This window comes from Heterocephalus glaber, unplaced genomic scaffold, assembly GCF_053883595.1.
Source record: "Heterocephalus glaber isolate CG9 unplaced genomic scaffold, H.glaber_assembly_v1.0 deba00001504, whole genome shotgun sequence".
In the NCBI taxonomy this organism is placed as follows: Eukaryota; Metazoa; Chordata; class Mammalia; order Rodentia; family Bathyergidae; genus Heterocephalus; species Heterocephalus glaber.
In genome coordinates, this window is record NW_028258324.1 from 3,648,968 (window position 1) to 3,672,664 (window position 23,697).

The 23,697-nt window shown below is 53.1% G+C and overlaps 1 protein-coding gene across 7 annotated transcripts in view; it reads left to right on the top strand.

Moving 5' to 3' along the window:
* Positions 1-23,697, top strand: part of Rnf123 (ring finger protein 123) — a 27,889-nt gene continuing 4,192 nt past the window's right edge. The window contains exons 1-35 of one of the 7 annotated variants that reach the window (XM_013070099.3): positions 1-318; positions 1,753-1,870; positions 2,145-2,229; positions 4,750-4,829; positions 5,099-5,193; positions 5,910-5,964; positions 6,077-6,162; positions 6,430-6,516; positions 6,741-6,808; positions 6,965-7,090; positions 7,480-7,594; positions 7,671-7,775; positions 8,161-8,286; positions 8,371-8,463; positions 8,534-8,607; positions 9,458-9,575; positions 9,666-9,765; positions 9,944-10,005; positions 10,177-10,248; positions 10,458-10,578; positions 10,732-10,833; positions 11,922-12,028; positions 12,272-12,470; positions 12,769-12,914; positions 13,125-13,208; positions 13,921-14,028; positions 19,643-19,820; positions 20,608-20,682; positions 20,804-20,891; positions 20,987-21,074; positions 21,154-21,238; positions 22,632-22,771; positions 22,879-23,067; positions 23,152-23,227; positions 23,423-23,507. In XM_013070099.3, coding sequence (XP_012925553.1) covers positions 1,789-1,870; positions 2,145-2,229; positions 4,750-4,829; positions 5,099-5,193; positions 5,910-5,964; positions 6,077-6,162; positions 6,430-6,516; positions 6,741-6,808; positions 6,965-7,090; positions 7,480-7,594; positions 7,671-7,775; positions 8,161-8,286; positions 8,371-8,463; positions 8,534-8,607; positions 9,458-9,575; positions 9,666-9,765; positions 9,944-10,005; positions 10,177-10,248; positions 10,458-10,578; positions 10,732-10,833; positions 11,922-12,028; positions 12,272-12,470; positions 12,769-12,914; positions 13,125-13,208; positions 13,921-14,028; positions 19,643-19,820; positions 20,608-20,682; positions 20,804-20,891; positions 20,987-21,074; positions 21,154-21,238; positions 22,632-22,771; positions 22,879-23,067; positions 23,152-23,227; positions 23,423-23,507 — 3,500 coding nt within the window. In that variant the 5' untranslated portion in view covers positions 1-318; positions 1,753-1,788. The other 6 variants (XM_013070093.3, XM_004834051.4, XM_087186076.1 and 3 more) reach the window with 6 other exon arrangements.

Consider the following 23,697-nt stretch of genomic DNA (forward strand, 5'->3'; position numbering starts at 1 on the left):
ACAGCAGGAACTTCGGCGGGAGAGGCCTTTTCAGATATCCAAGGCCACACATGGGCCAGCCCTTAGGGTTTTGTGTTGACACAGGCGTCCTCAGGATTCCAGTTAAGAGATGGATTTCGGCCACCATTGCGCTAGCGGTGCTCCCAGGGCAGGCGGTCGCGACTTTCCCATGGTCAGGGCCAGGAGCGGCGGCATGTGTGTGCGTGCGCGTGCACGGCTGGCGGCGTGCGAGCGAGCGGGTGGTTTGGCCCTGGACGGGCGCCGTAGCTGAGAGGCTGGGCGGATGTTGTGAGCTGGTCGCGGCGGCCGCGGCTAGGGGTGAGTGAGGGGCGGTAGGTCTCTGAGCTGGTGGGTCCTGGTGGCTTCCTTCGAGGCCAGGGCGATAGCGCCCATACAAGGTGTTCACGGCTCGTGTGGTGCGGGACTAGGGGCAAGAGCCAGCCTGACAGGTTCTTCGGAGCTCGGGGCCACGAGGGGGCGACTTGGGGGAGCTGAGCGCTGTCCTCGGCGTCCTTGGACTCCCGAAACGGAATCGGTTCGGTTCCGAGCCTGGATCCCTCAGTGGGGCTGGGTAGGATCACAGTGGTAGGGAGCCCCCAGACAGGGACAAGTTCCACCTCTCGTCTGAAGGCTCAACACCTGACACCTGGAGTGCACGTGTGGAAGGTTTGCTTCCAGAAGGTTTGAATGACCGCGCCGATCAATCCTGAAACTGCGCTGGTGTGAGGGGCACCGAACACGAACACCCACTGAAGCCCTGTGATAGGTGGCAGGGCAGGGTTTGTGGCGGGAGCAAAGGGCCTGTTTGGGCTGAGATAAGAGCAAGGAAGACGATGCTAGCTAAGGCAGTGCTGGGGTCTGCGCTCTGGACAGTCACTCACAGAATTTTCTGTAATGGTAGAATGAGTCCAGTCTAGGCCAGGCACATGTGGCTATGGAACTCTTGAAACGTGGCTAATGTAATTGAGAAATTGAGTTTTTTATTTTTTAAACTTTAATTCCAATTTTAATATGCACATGTGGCTGCTAGTTACAGTGTTGATGGTACAGCTCCAGATCTATGAGGCCAGCACCAGGAACTTGTGTGTAGAGTCTGGAGCAGCTGTAGCAACATGTTATTCAGGGAACAGACAGTAGTGGGAACATAAATGGAGTCTGCTGTGAGAGATGAGCAAGGGCGGTACCTGCATGAGGTGGGAAGCCGTGTGTGACTTAGAACAAGAAAAACAGCAGGACTGTGAACAAGAAGGGAGGAACCTGGAGCTGAGGGACAAAGTCTCACCGTTGGGGAAATAAGTGGAACTTGTGGCTGGTGATGGCCTCATTAGTGGTGTTTCATGCTTGATGGAATTCACTGTAGTGTTCTCTCTTCTGGACATGAACTGGGCCTAGAGTGGCTTACAACAGAGGGACAGAGGGACTTGGATCTAAGCCACCTCACTTTGGACCTTTTAATCTGGTTTTCCAAGGGCAGAGACAGTTATGGCTCAGCAAACATATACCGCTCTCTCTGCGCCCTGGGCTGGGAACTGAAATGCAGTGTGGAACAAGTTGTGGTCCCTGCCACATGGCCTCAGGCCCCAGCAGTCCTCCCTGTGTAGGAAGCTGGGAGCTCCTGTTTCCCCTGCTGTGTGTGTGAGTGTGCATGCTTTTGGCCTCACTTGTCCCCAGCCTTCCTGTCGATGAAGGACTGTGGTCAAGTGCAAGGGCCCTTGGCTGGCTGTGAGTAGATAGGCTTTGCATCTGGCTCAGCCTCCAGGACCATTGGCTGCCCATGAGAAATGAAGAATGGCGTCTAAAGGGGCTGGCATGTCTTTCTCCCGAAAGAGCTATAAGCTGACCTCAGATGCTGAGAAATCCAGGGTCACAGGTAAGCACTTTCAGGGTAGAGAAGATGCTCCTTGTGTTGGGGGGAGAGAAGGAAGGGACACAGCAAAGTCCTAGATCTGATGAGCCTCAGGTCTCTGAGCACCCCTTGTGTGCGAGACAGCTCTTCTCCACTAGTAACTGTGGAGCAGTGCACCCAGTGTGGCTGCTTTTCTGACCCTTGTGGCTGGCTGAGGACTGGTAGTGTCTGGGGCTGGTGGGAGCCAGGAGCTGCACTGACCATGTGCTCCTTTTCTCCATTCTCACCTGTGGCCCAGGCATTGTGCATGAGAAGCTGCTGAATGACTACTTGCACTGCATCTTTTCCTCTACTGACCATGTGCCCCCTGCAGCCACCAGCAGGTATGAATTTGTGGGTAGCCCTTCCTTACTGTTCTGGGTCGCACTGAGCCTGAAAGGTACAGTTGTGGGGAGGAGCAGCCTGGCTTGAGTTGTGCTCTTACTGTGCTTCTGGCTGAGAGACCTGTGGCTAGAGAGTTCACCACTGTACTTACTTGTTCCTCTCTCCAGCAGTGCTAGATCCTTTCTTCTGAGGATGTGGTGGAGGTCAGGGAGGGGTGCAGTGCCAGCGTAGCACCTGCCCTCCACAGCAGCATCTGACCCTGTGTGTGTCTGCCCACACTAATGCCCCACCCTGGCCCCTGTAACCTGTGCCTGAGCTTGTAAAGTACAAACTCCACCAGGACCTTTTCCTTGCAAGTTTCATATATTTAAATTTAGCCTATGTAAGAGTTAAATGTATACTTTACTGGAAACTTTGAAATATAAGCAAAAGCACCTGTCATCTTGTTATTTCAACATGGACATTTGAATGTGATTCCTATTTTCTTTATGTCACTATGTATATAGTTCAGGTTATGCTGTATAGAAAACTTTAAAAAATTAATCACCTTCAGTGTTCTTCTTGAACAATTTTATGAGCTATAATTGACATACAGTAAGCTGCATGTATCTAAAGTGTGCAGTTTAAGTTTTCACACACACACACACACACACACACACACCATTACTATCAAGGTAATGAATATAGCCTTCCCTTACAAAAATTTGTAGATATTTGAGTCCTATTTTTATCATCAAACATTATCCCATGCTGGGTGCGGTGTTGTGCATCTGTAATCTCAGCACTTGAGAGGCTGAGGCAGGAGGATTGCCGTGAATTCAAGGCCAGCCTGTGCTACATAGTGAGTTCAAGGCCAGCCTGAATTACATAGTGAGACTCTATTTCAAAAAACCAAAAACAAAGGCTGGGGATTTAGCTCAATGGCGCTGTGCCTGCCTAGCAAGCACAAGGTCCTGAGTTCGATCCCCAGTACGGGGCTGGGGGTGCATTATCCCATGAATATTTTTCTACATTTCATATTGATTTTGTTGGGCATCTTTTAGGGCCAGGGCAGCATCATCACCTGTTCTGTTTAAGTGGCCATGGGAGTTAGAAGTTTCTTACTTGTAGAAGGCTACTGTCTGCCCTCACCTCATCCCCAGTCCTGGCCTGTCCCCAGGGCCATCTGATCCCTACCTCATGTGATACCAGAGATAGTCCTACTGCTGCTAGTGCTGTGGCTGCCAGGAGGGAAAGCAGGTGGCAGGACCATCAGGCAGGGTTTATGGAGAAGAAAGGCCCTGGGCTAGAACCTGGGAAATCTAGAAAGGGCAGGCAGGTTCTGAGGTTGGCAAAATGGGCATTGCTGCAGGCACTCAGTGGAGGCTGTCTCTGGCTGGCTTCTCACAGTTCTATGTCATCACTTTTGGGGACAGGCACGAGGGTGGCCCTCCCAAGCATGGACCTTCAAGAAGAACTACTTTTGAGGACCCATCGGGTTGTTTAGATATGGGGTTGGCTTCAGCATTCCATTGCATAGCTACCCCCTAGCCTTGGCCTGGGGCTCAGCAGGAGTAGGAATGGCCCTTTGTGCCTCTCTGCAGCTCAGGGTCACTTGTGGCTCATAGCAGGGGGGCATGTCATCCCCAAGCCTCCCTGTAGCCGGCTTGTGGGAGTTGATACTTTGACTCCTCGGCATCTCCTTCCAGAGGCTACTTTTCAGTTCAGTGGGCACTGGGATTAAAGATGAATAAACAGGTGCTGGCAGTCATGGGCTGGATCCGAATAAGTATCAGACCTCTGCCCTGCTGAGTCCTACTGGTTGCCACCACCCCACTGCCTGCTATTCTTAGCGATGAGCTCAGGACAGGACTGGCCTGCATTAGACAGTGCCTTTTCTACTCTGGGCATGCATGTTGAGGAGGTAGCCACCCAGGCAGATTTGTTCCCAGCCCCTTTGGATGAGAGGGCCATGTGCTCTGGTGGCCACCTATGGGTACAGGACAGAGTCAGCCAGCAGCCCAGGACTGAGCCCTTTATACTGCTAGGGCATGTCTGATTCAACGCTGAATGTCTGCCCACAGAGGAACCACAGAGGTAAACGGCTGGACTAGATGGCCTTGCTTGGTATTGGCCACCTCAGGGACTGGCCTTTCTCCCAGCTTCCTTTTCTCAGCCATCAAGTTAGCTGCCTTCTGGAGTGGAGGCAGGGAGTGTGTTACTCCTTGGAATCTTCACAGCGTTTTGGATATAGAGCTGTTGTTCCCTTTTTACAGATGAGGAAATTAAGGCTTAGGGAAAATGTCATTTTTTTAACAGTCCCAAGGCACCAAATTGGACTGATTATAATTTCTAAACTAGGGCCTAATCCCATTCTCCTGACTCCCAGCATGGCAGAGCCACAGACTAGGCAGAGTCCTTTCTCTGGTGTTTAGGCAGCCACCATTGGAAACTCTGAGGAAAGAGTAGGAGAGGGATTCGGTATCGTCTGGCTGATTTCAAGGGCTTTTGGGCCCCTCGCAGCCTCTCACTCTCCCCAGGAAATTCCTGAACTTCCAGAACCTGCCAGAGCGTCTGGACCAGCTGCTACAGGTGGACAGTGAAGATGAGGAAAGCCAGGGTATGTGGCACCCTCTGTAGTGGGGTTAGGGGGTGTAGAGCTCAGGGCACCATATGTTTGTTTGTTTTGAGACAGGGTCTCTTCTTGCTTTGTAATTCAGGCTGAACTCACTGTGCAGCCCAGACTGGCCCCAACTCATGGCAATGGCGATCCTCCTGCCTCAGCCTTCTGAGTGCTAGGATTACAGTCATTATAGTCGTGCACCACCACGCCCAGCGAGTCTTACAGACCCTCTTCCCTGCCTCATCCTCTATCTATTCTCTTCCCAGGACAGGTTGAAGGGCGGCTTGGCCCATCCACAGTGGTACTAGACCACACAGGAGGCTTTGAGGGGCTTCTCCTGGTGGATGATGACCTCCTGGAGGTGAGTGCAGGCAAGGCATCAGCCCTGGTCCAGCCCCTTTGGGCACGGCTCCAGGCTTCTCCTGACATGGGCCTGTTCATCCTGCTCATCCCGATGGGGCTGAAGCCATAAATGCATCCTGACATGGACCCAGACCCTTGTGTCTTCAGCTCTTAAACTCACCTGACATGGCCTGAAACTTTGTTGCCCCAGCCCCAAGCCTTCTCAACAAAGCCTTGATCCTGTCCCATGGTGCTTCTTGCCCAGAACCTCCTAACACAGGCACAGCCCCTCCTACCTCATTCAGGCACTGTCTTAGTTACTTTTTCTCTTGTTGCTGAGACAAAAATACCCAACACCTTAAGCTACAGGGGAAAGGATTTATTTAGCTCAGAGTTTGTAGAGGTTTCAGTCTATAGCCAGCTGGCTCCAAGGCAGGGTGGCACATGGCAGAGGAGTATCACAGGAGAAACTGTTCATGGCACCCACATGGTAGCAAAAGCAGCAAAGGAATTTAACAGCCTTTCTGCCCCTTTTATCCAGACTACTTAGGATAGGTAGCACCCACACCCTTAATCCTAGTGCCCTCAGGCCTAGCATTGCACCATGAATCAATCACACACTGTAGATTCAGCCACTTCTAAAAAAGCCCCGCTACAACTGCATGAGGCTTTTGGGGGACATCTAGACACAAGCCATAATCTTTGAGGAGCTCACCACCTTTTTTCTTCACCCAGGTGATTGGACACAGCAACTTTGGGACTATCCGCTCTACCACATGTGTATACAAAGGTGAGCCTGCCCTCCACTAGGCCCAGAGAGGTTACAGGAAGTTCAAGGGCCTATGCCTTGAGGTAAGAGGCAGTCTTTGTCCCGCTGCTGGGTTTAACTCCACTCTTTCCAGGGAAGTGGCTCTACGAGGTGCTCATCTCCTCCCAGGGGCTCATGCAGATTGGTTGGTGCACCATCAGCTGCCGCTTCAATCATGAGGTACACACAGGGAAAGGGGGCCCTTCCCAGGGAGACTTCCTATTGAAGGATCATTAGGGCTCTCCTGCCCCCAGACCTGCCGAGGACTTTACCTGGGGTTGCCCTTTGGGGAAGGAACATTCCCCATTCTACCCCCAGGGCACCCCACTTGGAATCCCTCACTTCTTCCCTCAAGAGCATCAGCCCCCTTCTCTAGAGCTACGTGACTGATGTGCTCTGGCCCGCCTACACTGCCTGCCCCAGACCTCACAGGCACTCCCTCCCTAGGAAGGGGTTGGAGACACACCCAACTCCTATGCCTATGACGGAAACCGGGTGCGCAAGTGGAATGTGACCACAACAAATTATGGCAAGGTGAGGGCCAAGCCTCTGTGGATTATCAACCCCATCCATCCCCACATATTATGTGAAGCCACTGGGAAGCCATGAAGGACTGTAAGCACCAGGGCAGGGACAGAGACTCAGGTCCTCTCTAATGGTGGCCAGTGTCACCTGGGTGATTTTGGAAGTGCTGCTGCGGGTGCAGAGTGGGAAGGGTGCTGTGTTTCTGTGCATCTGAAGGCCTTGTTTCATGGCAGGCCTGGGCAGCGGGGGACATTGTGAGCTGTCTGATTGACCTGGACGCTGGTACTCTCTCCTTTTGCCTGTGAGTCTCCTACCTCTAGCCATGGGCCTGGCCCCTGGAGCCTTCCCACTGCCCCATTTCTTGGTCCCTGTAAGGAGACCAGGCTGCTTGCTAACCTGCAGGTGGACAGTTACATCCTTACTGGGGCTGATTCATAGGCCTCCCTTTCTCCTCCAGGAATGGTGTGTCACTGGGCACTGCCTTTGAGAACCTGTCCAAGGGCCAGGGCATGGCCTACTTCCCAGCCATCAGCCTGTCTTTTAAGGAGTCCGTGGCCTTCAACTTTGGCAGCCGTCCTCTGCGATATCATTTTGGGATGATGGCAGTGGGTGGCTTGGAATTTAGGGTGAGGGGCTCCATACCCCAGGAGTGCTATAGGAAGGATTCCCTACTCTGGTAGGACTATGGGCTGGTGGTAAGCCATGGCTGCCTCAAGGAGTGACTAGAGTGTGGCTTAGTTAGGGGGTCTGAGGACAATAGGCCTTGTAGCAGTCTTGTTAGGTGGGTTCCATCATCATCTCCATTGAGCAGATGCAGAACAGGCAGTGGCTGGAGAAGTTTTGCCCCATAGAGACTGAGTGAGCGAGTTGTGATGCAAACCAGGCTTCTACTCTGAAGCCTGGGCCCCTCAATGAGAGGAAGGGGTGTATCTGAGCCTCAAGTCATCTGTTGCTACCTTGACTCTGTGGCACCTACCCAATGGCAGGCTTCCGGCCTCTGCAGGACCCACCTGGTGCTGACCTGGTGCGGGCACAGAGGTTGCTGGGCTGTTTCCGGGCAGTGCTCAGTGTGGAGCTGGACCCTGTGGTGAGCCAGGGTCTGGGCTGGGTGACTGGGGTCCTTCCCTGTCTTCTCTCCTCATAGTTTTCTCCCACATACACAGGAAGGGCGGCTGGTGGAGAAGGAGAGCTCTGAGTGGCAGTTGCAAGGGCAGCCCACTGTCCTCCTCACTCTGGCCCACATCTTCCATCGTTTTGCACCACTGCTGGTGAGGGGACATCTAGGAGGGCAAGGGCAGGCTATGTTAGATGTGCTCATGGTAGGCACACCTGTGCTTGGGACTGGGGAGCTCAGGTGCATCAGGCCCAGTACCATCACCTGTCAGGGGCCCCATGTAACAGAGCCCTCAGACCTCAAAGATAGCCCCCAGGGAGGCTGAGTGCATCTGGGCATGTTCAAAAGCCTTAGACGGGTTGTGGGGCAGTGGCCCTTCTTGTCCCTCTGATACCACAGGTCTCATCTATGTGCTGGGGTTGCTGGAGGGCCCGGGAATGTGCTTTGGCCACACTCTTTGGCATGGCCTTGGCATGTCCCAGGGCAGGGTGCCCAGAGCAGGGTGGGCTCCCACCTCACAGTGCCTGTCCTTCGTGCAGCACAAGGTATACCTGGTAGAGGCTGTGCTCATAAACTTCCTGCTGGGCATTGTGGAGAAGGACACACCTGCACAGGCACAGTCCGTGGTGCACCAGGTCTTGGACCTCTTTTGGCTCTTCATGGAGGTGAGACTCCTGACCTCAGGCCAAGGAAGGTATGGGGAGGCCCTGGGAAAAGCCGCAAATGGTTGCCCTAGCATCTCTCCCCAGGACTATGAGGTACAGGATTGCCTCAAGCAGTTGATGATGTCTCTGCTGCGCTTATACCGGTTTTCGCCAATCGTTCCAGACCTGAGCCTGCAGGTGCGAGTGCCTGTCCCTACCCAGAGCCCCTGGGCCCTTCCTGCCCATTTTGAGTGCCCCTTCTCCACAGATCCACTATCTGAGACTCACTATCTCCATCCTGAGGCATGAGAAGTCCCGCAAATTTCTGCTTAGCAATGTCCTGTATCCTTTTCTTGTTCCTGGCCACCCAGTCATGTAATGCCCTTAGGTCAGCAGAGGCCAGAGGAAGCAATGTCCATCGGGCCAGGGGTCCCCAGACCAGATCCCTCAACCTAGACCCAGCCCTCCCTGCACCTTCTCTGCAGAACAGGGAAAGCAGAGCAAAGGGTTGCGGGACTTTACAGATCACCGCAGACTGCAGCTACATTGAGGCATAAGAAAGGCCCCCAGCCCCTGCCCTCTTTGGCCAGAGGCCTACATTTTGTACATGTTCCCGCAAGATATCAAAGGAGTCAGCTCTTCTTGCTTTTCCACAGTGTTAAGATCTAACTAAAGCCAGGCATGATGGTGCACACCTGTAATCCTAGCAGTGTGAGAGGCTGAGGCAAGAGGATCAAAAGTTCGAGCCCAACCTGAGCAACTTAGTGACTTAGCAAGACCATATCTGAAAATATAAAATAAAAAGGGCTGGAGCTTTAGCTTAGTATGAAGGCCCTGGGTTCAATTCCCAGTACTGGGTAGTGGGGAGATCACTAAGAGGAAGAAGAGGCTAGCTTTGGTCCCCTGGCTATGAAGCCTGGGCGCATAGCCATCTTCTCATTGTGGGGTGTTCCAGAAATAAAGCTGGGAGATACTAGGTTCCCTCCCCAGCCATCTCACCATTATCTGTCCCTATGTGGAGCGGTTATCACACATGGGCTTGACAACCAGAGCTCTTTCTCTAGGCTCTGGTCTGGGGAGACAGGCACATAGTGGTGGGCAGTGAGCATGTGAGGGTGGGCTTTCCAAGGAGGACTCAGGAGGGTGCACAGGCTGTGCTGTGGGGAGCCGAGCTATGCCTTGACGTCACTAGCTTCGACATGCTGCGGTCTGTCATCTTCTTCTACATCAAGAGCCCCCTGCGTGTGGAGGAGGCCGGGCTGCAGGAGCTCATTCCCACCACCTGGTGGCCCTGCTGCTCCAGCAGGGAGGTAGGCTGGCCCAGTGTGGCAGGCTCTTCTGTTTGTTGGCCTGGGAAGCTCCTGGTAACCCACTGTTTTCTATCCTGTGCCTCTGCCTAGGCCAGAGAGAATAAGGAGGTGAAGGAGGAGACGTCAGAGGAGAGGCTCCGGCGTCGAGCCTATGAGCGGGGCTGCCAGAGGCTCAAGAAGCGCATTGAAGGTGGGCCCCTGCCTCTGGCCTGGGTAGGGGTGGGGGCCTTGTATGTATGTATTTGGGGGTACTTGGTAGTGCCCATGCCTGTGTTGGGCTTGGGGATCCCTGGTGGTAGAAGTCTGACCCCAGCCTCTGCCTCTTTCCCATTTCTGGGAGCCTGAGTGCCATCTACCTCTCCCCACAGTGGTAGAAGAACTTCAGGTCCAAATCCTGAAGCTGCTGTTGGACAATAAAGATGACAGTGGGGTAAGTGTCTCTGAGATCCTGGTGAGGCTCCCTGACACAAGAGGGATGCCATACTGGGCCCTAAGACTGAGACACCAGAGGCTGGCCCAGGTTCCCACAGAAGGCCCAGGGTATGTTAGGGCTTTGAGCTCACCTCAGCCCATCACAGCCTTGGTTGTCCCTTCCTTGAAGGGTGAAGCTTCTAGGTATATCTTCCTGTCCAAGTTCCGGAAGTTTCTGCAAGAGAATGCCAGTGGCCGGGGGGTAGGTGACCTCCAGGGAAACCCACTCTTGGTAGGAGCTGTGCCCTTGACTTCTGGTAGACCTTTAGTCTACCCTATCCCTGCCTCATCCTCCTTCTCTGCTGCCTATCCCTCCCCACCCAAGCCTGGACCCTGGGACAGGGCCTTGCTTGAGGAGTGGGCTGGGCTCTGGGACAGCACTCATGCATAATTCGTGGCCTGTGCTCACAGAATATGCCCATGCTCTGCCCCCCTGAGTACATGGTCTGCTTTTTGCACCGGCTCATCTCTGCCCTGCGCTACTATTGGGATGAGTACAAGGCTTCCAACCCCCGTGCCTGCTTCAGTGAGGGTGAGTGGCCCTGGTCTCAGAGCAGCCCAAGTATTGTGGAATGCCAGTTGAGGGCAAGGGTGGGGATGTTCCACCTGGGTGAGATAGAGCAGAGGGATCCGGTAAGTTTCCTCTACTGAACTCTGATGCTGGCCTGGCCTCCCTGACTTGCAGAGGCTTACATCCCACCCCAGGTCTTCTATAATGGCAAAGTGGACTACTTCGACCTTCAGCGCCTTGGGGGGCTCCTCTCACACCTTCGGAAGACCCTCAGAGGTGGGTGTTGGCTCCTAGACAGTGAACAGGTCCCTGCCTGGTAGGAACAGTCCCTGCTTTCCTGTGGATACAATAACTTGCACCCACCAGAGGCCACCCAGGCCTTCACCTGCTCAGGCAGGGAGTTGCTGACCTGCCAAGCTGCCTCTGTCCCATCCCCTTAGCACCCATCCTGGAGGAAGGCTGAAGTGCACTGATGAAATCAGACAGGAAACCATGGGGCCTTGGTGAGGTGGGGGTGTGCAGGTGCTGCCTGAGTTGCCTTCAGGGGTTGGCACAGGTTGGCTGCATGCAGAGGGCACAGTGTGCATAGGGCATGGATGCCAGATACTACCTGTGGCTGGGAGGCAGAATGCAGTGGGTGTGCTGAGGATAAAATGTGAGGCAGGGAGCAGTGGCAGATGGAGTGATCTAGGGGCATGGCAGGCCACAGAGGCATAGACCATTCCAGAGATGGCTTTGCAAGGCCGGGACAAGACAGGGCAGTGAAGTTGGGGTCTGTGTCACAAGCCCCCCTCTGGCTACTTCATTGTGGGTGAGAAAGAGAACAGGGAGGCCAATCGTGATTGTCTAGGCAGTGGTGGGTAAGGGTGTCCACCATGTGATCTCAGTCCTGCCAGAGGTTGTGTGGCTGGGGCAGCATTAAGGAGAGCGACTGTGAGAGGAGACTAAGGTGATAGTTTCAGGTTTGCACAGTGTGCCTGAGGGACACTGCCAGCAGCCAGCAGCAAGGCATGGGCTAGAGGCAGGGATGGTTCTGTCAGCTGTGAGCATAGAGGTGGGAGGAACCTGGGATGTGGCTCGGCTCCCCTAGGCAAAGTGCAGAATGCAGCAAGCAAAGGCCAAGGGAACTGGCACCATCTTGGATTTATAGAGCAGTTGTATAGTAGGAGAGGCCCTGCAGAGCAGAGGTCACAGAAAACAAGGATGGGGACAGACAGAGATGGTGGGCACTGCCTCCTGCTCCAGAGCTGCTACTAGAAAAGTGCCCTTGGGGTAGGGTACAGGGAGAAGACTGGATAGGAGCCAGGGGTGGGGCAAGGGGCAAACACAGTGGAAAGTGGAGCCTTGTCCTGCCATTCCTCCAGATGACCTTGCTGCCAAAGCTAACATTGTGATTGACCCACTGGAGCTGCAGGCAGCCACGATGGATGACCTGGATGAGGATGAGGAGCCAGCCCCGTCTGCAGCCCAGGTACACAGCAAGGACAGGCAAGGGGCGGCACCTGGGGCTTCTCCTTTGTTATATGGGCAGGGGTAACACGCAAGTACATCTCCCCACCATGCAGGCAAGGGCCTTCTCACCAGCCAGTTCCCTCACTGGGATAGAGGCTGAACCTACCCTTCCCCTTCCCTTGCCCAGCCCAGAGGATCAAGGGAACCCCAGTTGGCCTGGTCCTGGGGAGCTGAGTTGACACTGGCCTCCTCTCTAATGCAGCGCCCCATGCAAGCCCTGGCCATGGGAGGGGCACTGCCCCTGCCCCGGCCAGGCTGGCTTAGTTCACCAACTCTGGGCCGAGCCAACCGCTTCCTCAGCACAGCAGCTGTGAGCCTCATGACCCCACGGCGGCCTCTGAGCACCTCGGAGAAAGTGAAGGTCCGAACACTGAGCGTGGAACAAAGGACTCGTGAGGATAGTAGGTGCCCACCTTGGGGAAAATCAAAAGTACCCCTGTCTCCCCACTCTGCCCTGTGGCCTGGCAGAGTCCCATTGGTTCACGAAGCACAGTCTGAAGGCAGGAAGTGAATGTTGCCAAAATAGGTCCTCCAGTGCCTTCCCCGCACCATCCCTCTGCCCATTCCCCCTGCAGTTCCCTTCCCAGGCAAGGGAAGGGGAGAAAGGGCCCTCTCTCCTGCTGCAAGGGTCATCCAGGATGCTGGGCCTAGGGAGGAGCCAGGAGGCCTGGCCTGATCCTGCCCTTCCCCACTCCCCAGTTGAGGGCAGCCATTGGAACGAGGGCCTGCTGCTGGGGCGGCCTCCTGAGGAACCCGAGCAGCCTGTCACCGAGAACTCCCTGCTGGAAGTCCTAGATGGGGCCATCATGATGTATAACCTCAGCGTCCACCAGCAGCTGGGCAAGGTCTTGTGCCAATGGCCTGCATGCACTGGGGAGGGGTGTCACGCAGGGTGCTGTGTGATGTGGCGCAGTGATGCTGGCCTCTGCAACTGCTGTTCAGGCTGATGTGGTTTCCTTTTGAGAGAGGAGTCTGCCCTGGTGGCCCAGGGGTCTGGGCTGGTGTGAAGATACCTGGTGCAGGTGCCTAGGGTCACGTGGCATCTGATGCTCTAGATGGTGGGTGTGTCCGACGATGTCAACGAGTATGCGATGGCTCTGAGGGACACAGAAGACAAGATCCGCAGGTGTCCCAAGCGGGTAAGGCTTGGGATGCAGGCAAGCAGGCAGGTCTCGGGATGTAGGGGTTATTTCCAGGGCAGCTTACAGTATTACTCCGGCCCCCAGTACCGGGTTGCTCCTGTCCGAAATTTTCCAGGGCCCCACCTTTCACCACAGCAGTGGTGAGGCAGCAACCCTCAGAAAGGCCTTGCACAACCTGAGCCTCATTGAGCAGCTGTAGCCTATACCAATGTGCCCTGCCCCCACCCACTAAGTGCTAATGCACACCCACTCTCCTCATCAATTATGGATCCGTCTTGAGTGCTTCCTTGGCCTTTTGCAGAGTCAGCAGGAAGCGGGCCTGCCTCCCCCACCTCTTGGGACGCCCTCTGCCACAGCTTTCCTGGCCTGAGCCAGGCTTCCCTGGCAAGCCTTCCCACCTCCACTGTCATTGGCACTCTGGGCCTGGACAGCTAATGAAGCTGCAGTTCTGGCCTCGATCGAGTCTAAGGGGTACTCTGCCCAGGACCCCACAGATATCCAGCTGGGCCTCATTTCCACATCCAAGGGGTCCATGGCCTTCTACTGGGGTTCACTCAGGGTTACCAGCTGCTCAGAGGCAGGAGAGAGTTTGACAGTGGAACCCAACCCCTTACTGCTCCAGGCTGTAGTTGGGCCATGACCAGGCTGCTTGGGGCAGGCACCTGGGCATGGGGCCATTTCCTGATTGTCCTTTCACCTGGGGTGGCAGAGGAAGGATATCCTCACAGAATTGACCAAGAGCCAGAAAGTTTTCTCGGAAAAGCTGGATCACCTGAGCCGTCGTCTTGCCTGGGTCCACGCCACTGTCTACTCCCAGGTGAGTGGGTGTGACCTTAGCCAGTGGCTGCCCCTCCCCAGCCGTACCGTAGGCCATAGTTTGGGCCAGGACTCTTGATGCCCCTGCCCTCTTCGGTCTGTCCCTCCCTGCCTTTCCTTCCATCCCACCTTTCCTCTCAGTCCTTGACCCCTCTTCGCTGAGTGAGCCCTTGCCACCTGCTTCTGGCTGATTCACCTGCCACCCACAAGACTGCTAATCTGTTTCCTGCTCTCTTTCCTTCACTTGCTCATTCATCTGTGACACGAACCCAAAGGCTGGAGTATGCCAAGCGCCTTCCTGGACACTGGCAGACAGCCAGGAGCTAGAAAGAGGAGGCTCTGTCCTTCTAGGGCATTTGGCTGGTGGGGGACACAGGGACAGCCCCATACTTCTGCTGAGTCTAAAGTCTGAACCCAGGCCCCAGCTGTTCTCAGTGAGTTTTCTCTTCCATCTCTGCTGCATCTCCCTCCCCTAATGGTGCCCTGGGACTCTCTCCAGGTGCCCATATCTGTCATCTCTGATTCTTTCCCCAGACCTAAACCACCTCCACCTCTCACCCAGTTCTTCCTCCCTTGAGGCCACAGACGTCCTTTCCTCCAGCCCCAAGAAGATGATCATGTTAGGGTGACTTTGAATTTCACACCTGTCCACCTCCCCAGGAAAACTGGTCACCTTCTCCAACATCATCTTTGTAGGACCCCTGCTTTCCCATCACACTGCCTGCTTTTTTAAAAAAAAAAATTATGATAAAATATCCATGACATAAAACTTAGCATCTTTAGCTAGGAACAATGTCATGCATGTATAGTCCCAGCTAATTGGAAGACTGAGGCAGGAGAATTTTTTGAGCCCGGGAGTTGGAGATCTAGCCTAAGCAATATAATGAGACCTCATCTCAAAAAAAATTTTTTTTGTTGTTTGGTGTTTTTTTGGGGGGTACCAGGGATTGAACTTGGAACCTTGTGCTTGTGAGGCAGGCAGTGGAACCACTGAGCTAAATCCTGTCCCCCCCAATTTTTTTTTTTAAATTGCCATCTTGAGTTGGGAGTGATGGCACACGCTTGTAATCCCAGCACTTGGAGAGGCTGAGGCAGGAAGATCACTCTGAATTCAAGACCAGCCTGGGGTACATAGTAAGACCCTGTTTCAAAAAAAAAAAAAAAACTACCATCTTACCCCCCTGGGGGGATCAAAACTAGAGCTTCAGGGCCTCATACATGAGAGGTGAGTGCTCCACCACTAAGCTACATCTCATATATGCAGAGATCTTAGTTTTTTGTTTTTTTATTTTTTTTTGGAGACAGAGTCACTGTGTAGTTTAGACTGCTCTTGAACTCATTATGTAGTCCAGGCTGGCCTCAAACTTGTGGCAATTCTTCTGCCTCAGCCTCCTGAGTGCTGGGATGACAGGTATGCACTTCCATGCGCAGCTTTTAGTTATTTTTAAGTGTCAAATATATTCACAGTGTTCTATGTCTCCAGAACTCTTTTTTTTTTTTTTTTTTTTTTGGTACTGGGATCAAACTCAGGTCCTTGTGCTTGTGCATCAGGTGGCGAAACCACTGAGCTAAATTCCCAGCCCTCCAGAACTCTTTATCTTGCAAAACAGACACCTTGTACCCATTAAATAGTAACTCCTTAGACCTCCTTCCCCTCCCCCTCCAGCAACCACAATTCTGCCTCCTGTCTCTGTGACTGATTACTATAGGGAGCACATAGGATTAAAATCACATAGTATTTGGCTTATTTCACCTAGCCTAACCCTAATGTCCTCAAGGTTCATACTGTAGTTTGTGTCAGACTGGTCTTCCTGTTTAAGGGTGAATAATGTTGATATATATATATTTACACCCCATAATTTGTTTATCCATTCATATGTGGGTGGGCATTTGGGTTGCTTCCACAGTTCAGCTGTTGTGAATGACACAGTTGTGAACATAGGTGTACAAAGACTTCTTTGGGACTCTGCTTTCAATTCTTTCAAGTATACACTGAGAAATGGATTGCTAGATCATGTGGTCTTTCTACTTTGAATTTAAGAGGAGCCGCCATACTGTTCCCATAGAAGCTGTGCCATTTTACATCCCACCACCAGGGCACAAGTGTTCCAGTTTCTCCACATCCCCACTGAAACTTGTTTTTCCTAAAGAGCTGTGAGAATAACTCATTGTAGTTTGGATTTCCATGTCTATCATGGCTGACAATGGTGAGCACATTTTCATGTGCTTATTGCTATCTGCACATCATTTATGGAAAATATTCACATCACTTGTTCATTTTTGAATTGGGCTTTCGTGGTGGTGTTGGAAGACTTCTTTATATATTCTGGATCTTGACCCCTGATCAGATACATGACTTGCAGCTATTTCCTCCTGTATTTTGAGTTGCCTTATCACTCTTTTGATTCTCCTTTGATGCAGACTTTACGCCTTGATGTGGTCCGCCATATGTTTTTTTGTTCCTTGTGCTTTTGGTTTCACATCCAAGAAATCACTGCTAAATCCAATATCATAAAGCTTTTATTCTATTTTCTAAGAGTTTTATAAAGTTTTAGACCTTATGTTTATGGTTTTTATCCATTTCATGTTAATACTTGTATATGGCATAAAGCAAGGGTTGCTCTTATTCTTTTGCATGTGGCTACCCAGCATTCCTAGTGCCATCGGTCCAGGCTGGCTTTTTCCTGCTGAGCAGTCTTGGCACTGTTGTCAAGGTCAGTCTGCCCATGTAGATAGGGGTTGTTTCTAGGCTCTCTATCCCATTCCAGTGGTCTGTGCTGGTACCATAGTTTTGATTACCACAGATTTGCAATAAGTCTTTGGTTTTTTGTTGTGGTTTTTTTTGGTACCGGGGATCAAACTCAGGACCTTGGGCTTGTGAGGCAGGTAGTGGCACCACTGAGCTAGATCCCCGGCCCAGTCCTTGGTTTTTCACTTTTATTTTTATTAGACCATGTTTATAGGACATGATAACATTTGTTGTGGGGAGTTGGTACATGTAAATAGCACATCTTAATTCCTTTTCATCCTGTAGTTAGTTTTGAAATCAAGAAGTAGGAAACTTCCAACTTTGTTCTTTTTCTAGAATGTTTTGGCTACTTGAAGTCCTTTAAAATTCTGTGTGAATTTCTGGATAGGTTTTTCTACAAAATATATTGTTGGGATTTGGTAGAGATTGCACTAGATCAGTGATCCCTTTTGACATCTTAACAATATTATGCTATAGAGAGAAAAGGAAGGGACAAGAAAAAAAGTGAAAATAGAAGGAAAAAATGGAAACAAAGCTTTTGTACATGGGGGGGAGGGGCCTGGATGGGGGAAGGGATAAAATAAAATAAAATTTATTTAAAGAAACAATATTATGCTGACAGTCCATGAGCATAGGGTGTCTTTCCATTTATTTGGATCTTTAATTTCTTTTCTTTTTCCTTTTTTTTTTTTTGGAGACAAAGTCTTGCTATGTAGTTCAGGTTGGCCTTGAACTCACTATGTAGCCCAGGCTGGCCTTGAACTTGCAGTGATCCTCCTGCCTCAGCCTCCCAAGTGCTGGGATTACAGGTATGCGTCACCACACCTGGCATGGATCTTTAATGTCTTTAGTCTCCTTAACTTTACTCCTAAGTATTTTTTGATGCCATTTTATTTTATTTTTTATGATGTTGGGGATTGAACCAAGGGGCTTGCACATATTAGGCAAGTGCTCTACCACTAAGCTACATTCCCCAGTCCTTGCTGCTATTTGAAGTGTCTTGGTTTTCTTTTCTTTTTTTTTTTGGTACCAGGGGATCGAACTCAGGACCTTGTGCTTTCGAGGCAGGCGGCGGAACCACTGAGCTAAATCCCCAGCTCTACAGTTGATTTTTGTGTGTTGATTTTTTTTCTTTTTTTTCTTGGTACCGGGGATCGAACTCAGGACCTTGTGCTTGTGAGACAGTTACAGCATCACTGAGCTAAATCCCTGGCCCTGCCCAGGTTTCTTGACAGCCACCCCATGTGCTCTCCCCTAGCCTCCATGACCCATCTCCACCTCCACCAAGGGCTCCTTGCCTTGTGCCTGTCATCCCACCTCAGGCGAGGCCTCCCTGGCCTTTGGTAGCAGCAGCATGTCCGGTGCCCTTGTTTACCAGGCCGACTCTTCCCACTTGTGCTCTTGTCCTGTTCAGAATGCGGGTGTAAAGTGTGGCTGCTGTGGTCACACTCGAGCTGTGTCTGTCAACGATTCTGGCCTCCCCCCATTGTGTAATCCTCAGACCCTGGCAGCTACACCTTGGACCACAAGCTACACCTCGGCAGGTTCCATCTATTTACTATGGCCTCTTCCACTGGCGGTCATACTGCCCCTTTTTCCACCATCTCCTCTTAGGCACTCTACATGAAACTGTACCTTACTTCTCCACACACCTCTAGGAGCGGGTGCAGATGCCTTGGGCTCCACTTGTCCTAAGCCACATTGCCCTCCACCCCTGCATCAGACATCCTGCTTCTCCTCATGCTTCTGACCTCCATGGAGGCTCCACCACTGCCAGAAATGTGGGCCTCATTCTTTTTTTGTTTTGTTTCAGTTTGTTTTGAGACAGGGTCTCACTCTGTAGCCCAGGCAGGCCTTGAACTCACTGTGTAGCTGAAGCTGGCCTTGAACTCATGGCTGGCCTCCTGCCTCAGCCTCCTGAGTGCTGGGATTACAGATGTGCTCCACTGCACCCAACTGGAAATTCATGCATTCTTCTTTTTTTTTGCATTACCTGAGATTGAACTCATGACCTTGCACTTATAAGGCAGGTGTGGTGCCAGTGAGCTAAATTCCTGGCCCTGGGCCTTATTCTATTTTTGATTTTTTTTTTTTTGGTACCAGGGATTAAACTCAGGACCTTGCCCTTGCACTTGCGAGCCAGGCGGTGGAACCACTGAGCTAAATCCCTAGCCCTTCTGGGTCTTCTTTTTTTTTTTTTTTTTTTTTTTTGGTACCAGGGATCAAAGGCAGGACCTTGCGCTTGCAGCACAGACAGTGAAACCACTGAGCTAAATCCTCAGCCCACTGGGCCTTATTTTTGATGTGACCTTTTCTTAACCCCGAAGCCCTCAGTCCTTACCACCCAGCCCTTCACCTACTCTATTGAGCCTGAGACTGTAGCTTCCTCACTGAGTAGCTGTTGCCCTTTCTTCAACGGGCAATGCTCTAACACAGCCTTCTGGTTGCAGCATCCTCTTACAAACCAGAGCTGTAGCTGGGCATGCTCTAGCACTCTGGAGGCTGAGGCAGGAGGATTGCTTCAAGTTCAAGGCCAGCCTGGGCTATATAGTGAGTTCAAGGCCAGCCTGGACTACAACTTAAGACCCTGACGCTACACAAACCAAACCAAAACAAAAAAAACCCACAAGTAAAAAACCAGAAACTTTGATCCAGGGTACAGTGTTACCTACCTCTCCACCTCAGTGTTCCTTCTTGCCTCCTGAGGACTTGATTGTCTCTGCTTGTGCCACTGTGCACACTTGCTGCAGTCCAGGTGCAGCTCTGATGTCCTTGTCCTGAAGAGGCCTTCCTCGTCCCCAGACCAGACCATGTCCCATGCCCATTCCAGTGAGCAGCCCAGCAGCACCCTGTGTGCCTCCCGCAGGAGAAGATGCTGGACATCTACTGGCTGCTGCGCATCTGCCTGCGGACCATCGAGCATGGGGACCGTACCGGCTCCCTCTTCGCCTTCATGCCTGAGTTCTACCTGAATGTTGCCATCAACAGCTACAGTGCTCTCAAGAATTATTTTGGCCCTGTGCACAGCATGGAGGAGCTCCCAGGTGACAGAGCATTCTAGCCTGGAGGGAGCAGGAAAAGGGCCTTGAGTGTGAACTGCAGGAGCCCAGATCCCAGCTGCCCATGACCTAGCAGCTCACATGTGGGAAGGAGGTGGTGTCTCCTGCTGCATGTTCCCTGTCCCAGAACCTGCAGTCATGGAACCAACAGCTCCTCAGTGCTGGCAGCAGACAGATGGGGTGGGGTCCCCTGGCTTTCATTTCCTTATTGGTACTGCTGAACAGTTGCTGTTGTCTGGCAGTCAGCTGGCCCCTTGCCCTGCCACCTTGGCATCAGTCATGGAGCACAGCAGCGGGTCAGGGGCAAAGTGATTTGTCTTCTATCACAGCAGGGGGTGGGGCCCTACTGGGAGCAGGCAGGAGCCTACACTTTGAAAGACCACTGATTCCAAGTTGGGCCTGGTGTTTTATGTCTGGATCAGGTTGTGAGCTGCCAGGCCCCACCCACCCTGCCCTTCCCTACCCCAGACCTCAGTGTAGGGTTTGTGTTCAAGGACAGGACTATGAGTATCCGAGCCATCAATTGTGTGCACTGAGATGGGTTTGAGCCTGGCCTTGGTCTCTTGCTACGACCTGCCTTCCCCCCAGAATAAGGCTGTGCCTTTGCCCTTCCCCAACTGCCAGTGAGTGTCTTGCTCAGTGTCCCCAGATGCTAACTCAGGTTCAGGCTGGCCCCTGGAGCCAACTCTGGAATCTGGTCCCTAAACCTGAAATCCCTGCCAAGGGACAGGCTAGCCTCTGGGCCACCAGTTCTCATTCCCCACCCTTCCAGGCTACGAGGAGACCCTGACCCGCCTGGCTGCCATCCTTGCCAAACACTTTGCCGACACACGCATTGTAGGCACTGGTAAGGTGCTCTGAGGGGGCTTAGGGGTGGACCTGGGATGGCATCTCTGGTGGCCAGGTGGGTATGAGGCACAGTGCTCCTGGCAGATACCTACCTGCTAAGGTGTGGCCTGTCTCTGCAGACATTCGAGACTCACTCATGCAGGCCCTGGCTAGCTACGTGTGTTACCCACACTCCCTACGGGCTGTGGAGCGGATCCCCAAGGAGCAGTAAGCAGGGACGGGTGGGGGGCACAAATCCTCCCCTGCCCAGCATTATGCCCAGCCTCACTCTCGCCTGTATCCACCATTCCTCACCTTCACAGGCGTGTTGCCATGGTGAGGAATCTCCTGGCGCCCTATGAGCAGCGGCCCTGGGCCCAGACCAACTGGATCCTAGTGCGGCTCTGGAGGGTAAGCCTGACCTGGGGGTGGAGCCGGCTGCAGGTAGAGGTTGTGCTGCTCCACTGACCCCTGCCGGCCCCACCCCCAGGGCTGTGGGTTTGGATACCGCTACACACGGCTGCCACATCTGCTGAAAACCAAACCTGATGATGCCAATTTGCCCAGCCTCCAGAGTGAGTATCTGGGTGCCAGGTCCTGCATGCAAACTGGTGGCCCTTGACCATCACCCTGGGTTCTCCCATACTCCCTCACCTCAGCCCTTTTCCTAGACTTGTGGCAGGCTCCAGACTCCCTGCCTGTGGCCAGGTTTCGTTTCCTGGCTTGCTCCCAGCCCAAGGACCCTCTGGGACTACTCCCTCTTGCTCTGCTGTTCCATGTGTACCCTTTGGGCCTGTCACTGTACAAAGGTCGCAGTGAAAAGATGCCACATTTTCCCAGGGTGCTGGAAGCTCATACTCTGTCCCTTGCCCTCCATGCCAGCTCCTTGACTCCTATCCTTGTCCCAGCACTGTCTTGTTCCTTCTTTGTTATCTGTGGGAGCCAGATATGGGCTTGGCTTAGGCATTGGACCCCTGAGTCAAGAGGGGCACAGAGCTGGGAGTGGTGGCACACACCTATAATCCCAGCACTCAGGAGGCTGAGGCAGGAGGACTGCTGCAAGTTTGAGGCCAGCTTGGGTACATAGTGAGTTCAAGGACAGTCTGGACTATGTGCTGAGACCCCTATCTCCAAAAACTAAATCCAAAAAAAAGAAAAAAAGGCACAGGCTGGAGGGTGGCCAGGGCTCCTGAGGATGCACATGAAGCTTCTTGGAGTAGGGGACATTTGCTTGGTAGCAGAGACTGTGTCCAGCAAAGTCCCATGAGACTGAGCACTTTCCCCTTGTAGAGTGCCTGCCACATGCTACTCTTGCCATGCCATGTAGCATGATTCTGCCTTTGCAGTCAGGGTGTCCCTGGAGAAGCCAGGTGCCTTGTGCAAAGTCACATAGCAAGACCTTGCCAAATGCTCTTGTCCTGCCTCTAGGGCAGAACTGGGCTGTGAGGAGAGAGCAGTGGGCCCAGACACCATCCTGTGGCTGCAGGAACTATTGATTAGCATCAAGGAGGGCAGGGAGGGATGCTGGGCCAGCTGCAACCAAGAGCTCTTGTTACTGCTGCCAGCCAGCCAGACTTGGTGCCCACCACCTCAGCTGTCTATCAAGGGCAGGCCAAGGGCAACAGGATTGTAGAGGACAACAGGGCTCACAGTAGGCTCTTGGAGAACCTGGCCTTGATACCACTGGGTACCTGACCATGTCTGATGGGTATGTGACTCAGAATTTGTTGGGGTTGGAGTGCAGCTGTACAGCTACTCTAGCCCTGGGGATGGTGTGGTGTGGGGGCGAGAGACACCTGAAGTCTGGGGCTTGCCCAACAGAGGGAGGAGAGGAGCCCTGAGCCCCCAGCCAGTACTATGCCCTGTTCTCTTGCCTTGGTGACTTTGCCAGTGGCTCAGGGAGTGAACAGAGGCAGCCAGGGCTGCTGCCCTGGAGTCCCTGTAATGCTCCCTCCCCATTCCCCACAGAGCCTTGTCCCTCCACCCTGCTGCAGCAGCACATGGCAGACCTGCTGCGGCAGGGTCCTGATGTGGCACCTAGCTTCCTCAACAGTGTCCTGAATCAGCTCAACTGGGCCTTCTCTGAGTTCATCGGCATGATCCAGGAGGTGGGCCAGGGTGGGGGTCTGGGGGGCCAGGCTTGTTCAGGGGCAAGGTGTGGCCCTGGGGTGCAGCAGGCCGCTAACTGCTGCCTGTCCACTTTCTGGTGCTTCAGATTCAGCAGGCTGCTGAGCGCCTGGAGCGAAACTTTGTAGATAGCAGGCAGCTCAAGGTGTGTGCCACCTGCTTTGACCTGTCAGTCAGCCTGCTGCGTGTCCTGGAAATGACCATCACGCTGGTGCCTGAGATATTCCTCGACTGGGCCTGGCCTACCTCTGAGATGCTGCTGCGGCGTCTCGCACAGGTGTGTGCACCTGGCAGGGAGGACGGGCTCTGGAGACATGGCTGGAGAGCTGGCCTGTTCACCAACAGGCTCCTGCCTTCACAGCTGCTGAACCAGGTGCTGAACCGGGTGACAGCTGAAAGGAACCTGTTTGACCGTGTGGTTACCCTGCGGCTGCCTGGTAAGGTCCTAGATGCCTTGCACCCCAACAACATACCACAGGCCTTGGTTTCTCTGCCAAGATGATCAGGCATAGCACCCCAGTCTGTTTCCCCTTCTGTAGGGAGGACAGTGGGAAGCATGAACAGCATTAGCTGGGCCCAGGCCTCTGCTGAGAGAGTATGTGGGTGTTCATCTCCCTTCTTCCTCCACTTAGGTCTGGAGAGCGTGGACCACTACCCCATCCTGGTGGCAGTAACGGGCATCCTGGTACGGCTCCTGGTGCATGGTCCAGCCTCAGAGTGAGTGCTGGGGATTGTGAGCCCCATGGGAGCTGGGGGATTCTTGTGAGGAGAGGGTGGGCAGGACCTCCTTGAGCTTCAGTCTCATCTTAAAAATGGACCTCAGTAAGTAGAAGGAAGGTGGAGGGATGTGAACTGCCTGAACAGGTGGCAGTGGTAGCTGTTCTGGGTAGAAGACTCAGGGGGCCAG